Source organism: Corylus avellana, chromosome ca2 (assembly GCF_901000735.1).
Source record: "Corylus avellana chromosome ca2, CavTom2PMs-1.0".
Taxonomy (NCBI): Eukaryota; Viridiplantae; Streptophyta; class Magnoliopsida; order Fagales; family Betulaceae; genus Corylus; species Corylus avellana.
Genome location: NC_081542.1, coordinates 19851304 through 19861255, shown reverse-complemented (window position 1 = coordinate 19861255; position 9952 = coordinate 19851304). Strand labels below are relative to the sequence as shown.

At 34.8% G+C, this 9952-nt stretch overlaps 1 protein-coding gene across 1 annotated transcript; it reads right to left on the bottom strand.

The window, feature by feature from the left end:
* Positions 1-1216: 1216 nt before the first annotated feature.
* On the bottom strand, positions 1217-4839 carry LOC132172987 (uncharacterized; the record flags this gene model as incomplete). Its single annotated transcript, XM_059584553.1, is given in 5 exon segments — positions 1217-2318; positions 2404-2846; positions 3426-3569; positions 3692-4168; positions 4385-4839. Coding segments are annotated over 5 exon segments (2205 nt in total). The 3' UTR covers positions 1217-1631.
* Between the last annotated feature and the right edge of the window lie 5113 nt (positions 4840-9952).

Genomic DNA, 9952 nt, shown 5'->3' with positions numbered 1-9952 from the left:
TATTATTAATAAAATATATAATAAAAATCCAAAACGAGGAAATTTTGGTGTATGTCTTTTTAATTTTTCCATTTGTATTTGGATTAATGGATTTGGGCTATTTATGACTTTATATGTGTAATATATAATGTGGTATGTGATGTTTTTGGCTACCTTATTCAAAAACATTGGCTAGCTCAAAAAGCATGTTTTTTTTTCTTCTTTTTTGAAATATTTTAGCCTTAAACCCTTAAAATAAGCCCAAATAATGGGCTAATCCCATAAAATAAGCACAAAAAATAGGCCAATTAAAGGCCCAAACTACTTAAAAAGCCCAAAAGTCCATATAAAAAATGCGGTCATAAAACCGCTAGTTATTGAATTGAATAACCGCTAACAACCAATTATAAAATAACTGCTAATCACCTAGGTGGTTGCGGTTGCGGTTGCGGTATACTTATAGGGCAAGAAGGCGACTCGCATATGTTTCAATAGTTTCTCCCAACTATTGATCTTCAATTTGCCTTGCCGCATCCTAGTTTTCTTCAGTTGTTACCACCACGCACCAACTCTTCCCCGGAATGTGTGTACCACCAAAGAGACTCGTCGTTCATCGGACACCCTGTTGAACTCCAAAACCTCTTCAACAGCCAACACCCAATCTAGAAATTCTTCGAGTTGTGGATCCTCGTAGAATTTTGGAATATTGAGTTCGAACCCGTTCACCAACCTATTAGCATGAGCTTGCGGAATGTGTTGACGTTTGTGCATTCGGCGCTCCGCAAAAGGGTTTTCAGATCCGTTCCCATGTCGACCATACTAGTCGGATACTTAGGTAGTTAGGTCTTCAATTTGATACCTCATAGCCCTGAGTTGATCATCTCTGTGTTGCCAATGTTCAGCGATAGATTTGCCTTCCGCCTCTGCGAATCGCGGTATTGGTTGGCGATGACAATTGTTTGGCCCACCACTCATGTGCCGCAAACGAATTGCCAGTTGCTCCTTACATGCTGTCTTCGAGAGCACGTGCACCTCGTTCATGTCTGTACAACGGTTGCTCCTCCGCATTCATGGAAAGTAATTGAGCTCCGATACCAACTGATGCAGCTTGACTAGGCGGGAAGCAAATAAAATAATACAAGAAGAAGGATAAATATTTTTTACATCTTGAGTCTATCAAGGATCTGAGAATTCTTCTCAAAACTATATAATCTATCTAATGTTTCAAGGAAAGACATGAAGAAAACTCTTTTGAGTAATTCCTATTTAGAGAAAACGGATGAAATAACATAAACTGATTTTCTATAAAGGCTATAAGCATATATTTATAGCCCAAAACCCAAAACCTAATAAAACATGACATAAATAACACCAAATCCCTATACCTAATAAAATAATGAAATAAAGACTTCCAAAACCCTAACCCTAATAAAATAACAACATAAAGTCAGCTAGAAAATAAAAGCAGAAAAATAACATAATGTCCCCGCGTGCACTCGAGTGCACTTCCAGAGACCGGGCGCTCGATTGCAGTCACAGCGTGCGCTTGATCGCAGTACCAGACGCCACAACCATTATCCAATCTTTATCATTCTGCGATTTGCATGAAATACGAAGAAAATCAGTCTTTATTTGCTCAATCCATGGAACCTTCAACGATTTTCCTTCCCTTTCATTTGACTTGCATATTTTCTACTAAGCCATCCCCCAATAGGCATCTTCTGGTAGAAAAATAGTCTACATTTATATAGCAGAGAACAAAATATGTACATGGATATTTCTCTCGATTCCTTCAAAAGATCAAAACGTAGTAGTAAAACGGAAGTAACCGAGGTACTAGCCAAAGTGATTGCAAGAACTGGAGCCCAAGGCCTTGCATTTTTATAAATCAAAAAACAAGCTCCGCAAAAGACTATCATCATGCTCATAATGGACGTAAAGAGTGTTGTGAGTCCAATTAAGAAGATTGAAGGTATTGTCTCAAAGAAATCCTCTTCTGTGTAACGTGACATGAACATTGATAAGAAAATGAGTATGGAAGTTGAAGAGGCAACCATTGCAATTACATCTGCTACGAAGAACACCGTAAACCAGTTACTTTTCAAAAATATAGGAGTGCCTGTTTCTTGATCGTTGCCACCTGGTACAGTGAATGCTGCAGCAAAAACTATAGCGGCAATTAATGTTGCCACAACCATAGAATTTTGTGTTGTCTCCTTTATCCATTTTTCACGGTCTTTCTTAAACTCTTTCTGTGTCGATTTTAGCAACTCGTTAGGTGTTTTGCCTTCTAAATTCTTCATCATTGAGTAGGGCAGTGGGACAATCCTTTTTATCTCCTACAGTTGATCGGCCAGGTATAAATTGACAAGTAACAATTGAACCATTATCTAGGAAAAAAATATAAATAATAGTATCTCTCACCTGAAACCACATCAACTCCCGTTGCATACCAAAACCTCCTAATATGATATTTTGTCCATCCAAAGGAGCCGATCTTGCAACTAAGTGCAGCATGTTGTCCTCTTTTTTCAAAGTAATCAAGGATGCAAGGCGACGACGCTTGTTAGGACCTATCTTATATATTAGATTGAACACACTCTCCTGACGATATAAAATAGCAATGTGAAATAAAGTCATGTTATCTTCGTCTAATTGCCATATAAGATCAGGATAATAATGTATCAATATAATTAGAAACCCAACATTTCCAACTTTCGCAGCCTCAAAAATTAAAGCCTTCCGATATATAGCCAAGTTTAATGAGAACTGTCTGTGATCTTGAGTTCTAACTATTTCCAAAAGGTCTTCAACTAATTGATGGGTTAGTGTCTTCATCAAAACTTGGTTACAGATCCATGTGAACCCTATATATGGTTGAGAAAAAAAAAAAGAAAAAATCAAAAATCAGATATGGTTTGGTAATAAAGAAATATTAACTCTATATAATTATTTTTCCAATATCCATAATAAGAAATGATATTATAAAGTTTATAAAATAAAAATCTGAAGATAACTAAAGCATTAAATGCACTTGTAACCTAATTATTTTATCTTAAGATATGCTTTGCCTTCTGATAACCCGACTACTTTCAGCGTCTTCTATCTTTTGAATTTAAGTAAAAAAAAAAAATTAATGGTAGCATGCATGAAAAAAAAAAAAAAAAAACCCTACCCCCCATGCATGTTGTACGTTGTGTGTGAAAGAAACGGTTGCAAGTGCATGTTAGAATAGATTGAGACATTTCAAATAGAAAATAACTCATGTCATTTTCCATAAATAGTTTATAAGTAGATATTATCTAAAGATTTGATGAAATCAAATATGATCATTTTTCGTATGCCAAGGTATTTTGAGTAAAATTGTCATCAAGTTGTGATTACTGTAATAAAGGCCTAGGAACTAGTTGGGAAATTAAAGAAGTTTGGGTTGGAGGTAAACAAACAGGAATTTGAGTGACTTTGCTGGAGTGATAGCCGACTTGGGCAGAAAATTGACAAAGGTTTTCTTGCCAACACTTCCAAAGCTCTCCATGCAGTGTCGGCAGTTGCTATGTTTGAATCTATTTTTAGAATTTTCAATGCTATATCTGTCCATGAAAAAAGGCACATTAATTAATTGATCGTCGTCAAAAGATTGTTGAAGAAATGCTTGTAACTCCATATATCCAACTTGTCATCAAAAAAATTTATAGTCAAATGTAGGGCTTACCATACATATCATTGCTAATAGTATTAAGCAGGAGCTTAGTTCGATCATCAGCAGTCAACTTATCAAAAGGAGTCACAGAGATTAGATACCAGATCATGTTTTGATGTCCGTGGTAATTAACTGCAATGTGGAGTGGAATGTTTCCACAGGAGTCATGCATCAATAGTGGCTCATCGTTGATTTTGACCAATTGCTCAGCAATTATCACCATTTTTGATTGAGCTGCAAAGTGAAGGGCCGTAGCTCCTTTTGTTGTAGTCAATTTCAAGTCGTTTGGACTCATAAATTTCAAGAATACTTTTATATCAGTGATGTCTTCTGCAACCACCGCATTGTGGAGTGCCGTCCCTTCATCTCTCGATATGGAGGCTCGAACACAGCTTGGGTCTTCCTCAAGAAAAGCCAGCCAATCACCTTTTAAGGCAGCTTGAAGGAGGGGACCACACAGGGCACCGTGTTCATCTAATGTTCTTTCTCCTGGATTTTTTTTTGTTTTTTTTTTTTCAAAAAAAAAGGCACAAAATTAAAACGAACTTATTAATTACAACTTGTGGTGAAAAATCATGTCACTTGGATGCATGCTAAGATGTTGGAAAAACTAATTTATCTCATGACCTTAGATGTTGGAGAAACAAACTTATTAATCTCATGTCTATATATGTCACTAGAGAGAAAGAGAGACCGAGCACTTACTACAATTACTTTGATCAGTTTCACAATTTTTGCTTGAGCTTGGTTCCTCTGACACTATCTGCTCCAGTTCTCCTTGTGGTGTCTTTGCACATGAGCTTGTTTCTTGGGGTTTGTCAAAGTTTGGCGCCGGTAATGATATAGCTGCGTCGCAGTTAGCCAAATCTTGTATAAGAGAGCTTAAAGAAGGCCGAATTTTAACGAAAACCGCCCCTAGAGCCTGAAGGCTAGCATCTCCTGCATTAGCCACTTGGCTGTGATTTGTTAAACAATCAGATGCTCCCTGATCCAAGTGTGTAGGACGTGATGGAAAGGAATAGGATATTTGTTGATTGATAGCTTGTCCAGAAGAAGCCCTTTGAGGATTACTTGCTGATGGAAATGTCTCACTCCTTGCTGCTGTCATCTTTTCCTTTTGACTTCTTTCATGAGGCTTGTTGATAGCACCTTCTTCCATTTTTTTTTTCTTGTTTCTTTGGAAATAAAATGAGATAGGAAATAAATAAATTAATGCACGATAAATCTCATAATATCAATATATATAGAATTCCTAATTAGGTGAGTAGATGAAGAGTGACAACTTTAAAAAAAAAAAAAGTAGGTACATCTATGTGAACATCAACAAATTTTTCCCTATTGATAGAGTGCGAGCATGGTAATCAAGAATTTGATTACTACAATCAACTTTTAAATTTATGAGTGATTTGGTGTTAGATACTTACATCCACTTTTATGAGTTGTGGTCTTATTAACTTTATTGTTTACAAAATAAAGATTCTTATTTATAGGATACATGAATAAATACAAGTATGGTAATTAAATCATATCTAGGGAGTAACTTAACTGACTGTACGTGGATCACACCTCATGAAATAGAGGTTGCTAGCAACAAGAAGTGTTACATATCTCAGCTTTGTAGTCAATCACTGGTATATCTAATGCCCTGGTGCAACATCTAACACCCCTACAGCCAATCACCACTAAGCTGATGAAGATCGGGCCGTAAGTGCAAAATGTCGCACCTCCGACGACACGTTGTCGCCACGATTATGCCGTATATCAAACATATGATTTATGGATTACAAGAAAGAAAAAGAAGGGTAGAAACTTTGGTTATTGTTAATTAATTAAAGAATATTAAAGGTAATGAGAAAGAGAAAAATGCTAAGTAAGGGCACAATTATATATGCCGAAAATTTATTAGAGATGCTGGAGAAAAACTTACTATCAAATTAAGCCAGTTAAGCAGCTAGCCAAAGGAAACGGGAATTAATTTTTGACACTCAAATCTTTGTATTTGGTAATTAGTTGTGATACTCAACCTTGTAGCCGGCCTGCAAGAGAGGGGAGTATATATAAACGTGCAAAAACTTTCTTCCAACATTACGTAAGAAGTGCTTACGTGGGAGGCTGACGTCACCCATCAATTCTTTCATTTCCAACTAATTAGATTGATCCAGAGGATAAGGATTTGCACTTTACTGCTTTTATATAGGCCCCTTTGATGGTCCAAAATTTATTTGGTTAGGTGTGTCTTATATAGACTTTCAAGTAGGGGTGGAATTACCGAATTAATATTCAGAGTTTGGAGAGACGAAATTAAAAAATTTATGGGTCAATAGAGTTTGAAAGAGCAAAATTAAAAAATTTAGGAGTAAATATTTTTTTTTTTTTTTTTTAATTTTTAATTTTTGGAGACTAGTACATTGGTCCTTGGGGGGGCATGTAGTTCCGCCCTTGCTCTCAAGCAATGTATTGCTTAAATTGTTTACATTCCAAATTAGTGGCAATTCCAATTTGAATTGAGATCTTCAACAAATTTTTGTTTGAATTATTAGCGATTCGAATTTTAAATACAAGAGATTCTTTATGGAGTCTACCTACCAGCTGAGTAAATGAATGACCTACCCGAGACTTGTTTAGATATATAAATCTTGAGGAATGCATGCTACTGTTTTTTTCTAGTGTTTTCTTACTATTTTTTTCGTTTTACATGAATATTAATTTTTTACTTTTTTTTTCTTACAGACCAGGGGAATAAGGTTTTGTTTTTTTTCTGCCTTTTTAAGAACCAATATCTATGTAAAAAAAAAAAAAAAAAACACTTAAAGAAAAAAAAATAATACAATTAATAAAACAATTCTGAAGGGGAGCCTCGATCGCCAGTTGTCATGCGATCAAAAGCATGTACTAAAATAATAAATGCACATTAAACAATAATCAATGCCTCATATGAGACGTCAATAGCACCTCTCAACAACAAAAACCGATCCAACATAATAAACATAATGCTGAAACGACAGCTGCCCTCCATGTGATCCTTTCGAATCCGTATGTACAATGCAATTATACAAACCTTTAGTCAGACGATAATAATACCTCTCACCAACCCCAAATTCAAAAATTTCACATCATAATTAAAGATTGGAATTCCCAATATACCATTTTTCAGTGGAAAAGGATCTCTTCATTTTAATTTCTCTTTATTTCTTTTGAGGGTATTTAGAAGGATAAAATTGTCTAAGTTTTTTTGAGGTTAAAATTTTTGTATAACACTACCCTTCTAAATACACTAACTAATAGAAATAGAAGAGATTTGAAATGAAGATGTTCTTTTTTCAATGTACGGTAGGTCATATATATAACATCAAAATAATAATGCAAAACCAAAAATAAATAAATAAACAAAAGCATATTATATATAAGGGATAAATACAAAATTGGTCCTAGTGGTTGGCCTAAATTACAAATCATTCTATGTGGTATAAAAAATAATTTATAGGTCCTCAAGGTAGGCCAAAATAACAATTTAGTCCTTAAAATCAATTTTCGTTAAGAGAATCCGTTACTTTGTCATGTCATACTGCTACAGTAAATTAACATAATCTCTTCTATCTCCAAAATGTTACTCTGTGCATAACCCTCCCTCATTTTCATCTTTCTCGCCACGATTTGGGAGAATTTTGCAAGAATTTGATAGTTACATTTTGTGAAGCGGCTAAGCAAGATGAAGATGATCGAGCGAGGATTCGCACGGGGTAAAATTTTTGGAATATAAGAGATTAGGCTAATTTACTGTACCAATATGATGTGGAGTAAGGGTTGATGTGTAATTTTAGCTGGCGTCGTAAAATGATGTGAAAAATCCTAATTGTCATTTTTGAAAGTCAGAAATTAATAATAATATGTGTCACGTTTTTATTGGGTATGACGTGGCAAAGTAGTAGGTTTTGTTAATTTACTTAGTGAAAATTGATTTTAGGGAGTAAACTGTTACTTTAGCAAACATTGAGGACCTATAAATTAATTTTTATACTACAATGAGTTATTTGTAATGTAGGCCAACTATAGGGATCTATAAATTATTTTTTATATAACATAGAGTGATTTGTAATTTAGGCCAACCACAAGGACCAATTTTACATTTATCCCTATATATAAATCACGGTCCAAATATTTGGACCATTGATAATTAGGATAAAAGATGCTGTAGCAAAACTTATTGAGAATAGTTATGATCATCTTATCAATCTATAGGATGTATCCAATGTTGCTTCAATCCCCTAAACTAAAGTATACGAACACCACAACCCCTGTCTAGGCTACGTACCCCAAATTCTGGGATTTGGGGTATGGGATCTACCCTTAAATGCCTCATTCAAATTACAATGCCTCGGTGAAAATTAGCCCATATTTAAGCTAGGCTTAGATCAAGTAAAGTGGACTCTAAAAAATTAATCTCATTTCTTTGGACTTGAGTCTTGATCTACCCAAAATCGATAATTGATTTAAGTGTCAAAATTATTCTCTGCCAACACGCTCCGACAAACTCCTTTGCCTAACTTTTGTTCTACGGTACAAGTTTCCACTTTCATACCATAAACTTTGTTTCCAGATGCCATATTAATATATTAAGCAACTTCATGAAAATTAACTTCTTATCTTTAGTATTGGCCACCCCAGGCAAAATTTTTTAGTTCTATCATTGCTAGCAATTATTTATCACACTTATTTCACACTATCTGCTCCAGTTCTCCATGGGGTTTGTCAAAGTCTGCGTCCCAGTTCGCCAAATCTTGTATAAGAGAGCTTAAAGAAGACCGAATTTTAATGAAAAGCGCCCTTAGAGCCTGAAGGCTAGCATCTCCTGCAAGTGATAGAAACTAGAAAGCAAGAGGATATTTGTAGATTGATGGCTTGTCCACAAGAAGGCCTTTGAGGATTGCTTGTTGATGGAATTGTCACATTCCTTGCTGCTGTCATCTTTTCCTTATAAGGCTTGCTGATAGCACCTTCTTCCATTTTTTTTTTCTTGTTTCTTTGGAAAGAAAATGAGATAGAAAATAAATAAATTAATGCACAATCAATCTCATAATATCAATATATATAGAATTCCTAATTAGGTGAGTAGATGAAGAGTGACACATTAAAAAAGTAGGTACATTTATGCCAATATCAACAAATTATTCCCTGTTGATAGAGTGCGTGAGTAAATACAAGTATGATAATCAAGAATTTGATTACAATTAACCCTTAAATTTAGGACATAAATTTCCTCCAAATCAGTCATGAGGAAATATTCTCCAACCCATTTAAAACAGTGTCAAATGTCTATAAACATTTAGAAGGCACATTAAATTTAGTCTAATTTAGTAAACTGTTATTAATTAATGATGTTAAGAATTTAATGTGCCTTTTAAATGTTTATAGATACTTGACACTATTTTAAATGGGTTGGAAGATATTTCCTCCACATACTAGTTTGGAGGAAATTTATGTCATTAAATTTATGAATGGTTTGGTGTTAGATACTTACATCCACTTCTATGAGTTGTGGTCTTATTAACTTTATTGTCTACAAAACAACGATCCTTATTTATAGAAAATGTGAGTAAATACAAGTATGGTAATTAAATCATTCATAAATAGTAACTTAATCAGTTGTGGATCACGCCTCATGAAATGAAGGTCATTAGCAACAAAAAGTGTTAGATATCTTAGCTTTGTAGCCAATCCCTGGTATATCTAATGGCATGGACCCTAGTGCAACAGCTAACACCCTACAACCAATCACCATTGTGAGATCGGACCGTGAGTGCAAGATGTTTCACCTCCGGTGATGCGTTGCCGCCACAATTATGCTGAATATCAAACATATGATTTATGGATTACAAGAAAGGAAAGAAGGGTATGAACTTTGGTTATTGTTAATTAATAAAAGAATATTAAAGGTAATGAGAAAGAGAAAATGCTAAGTAAGGGCACAATTATACATGCCGAAAATTTATTAGAGATGTTGGAGAAAAACTTACTATCAAATTAAGTCAGTTGAGCAGGTAGCCAAAGGAACTTTTTGATACTCAAATCTTTGTATTTGGTGTTGTGATACTCAACCTTGCAGCAGGCCTGCAGGAGAGGAGAGTAATAATAAACGTGCAAGCTAGAACTTAATTTCTTCCAACATTACGTAAGAAGTGCTTTCGTGGGAGGCTGACGTCACCCATCAATTCATTCATTTCCAACTATTGATCCGGAGGAAGGATAATTAGGATTTGCAATATTCCGCTTAAA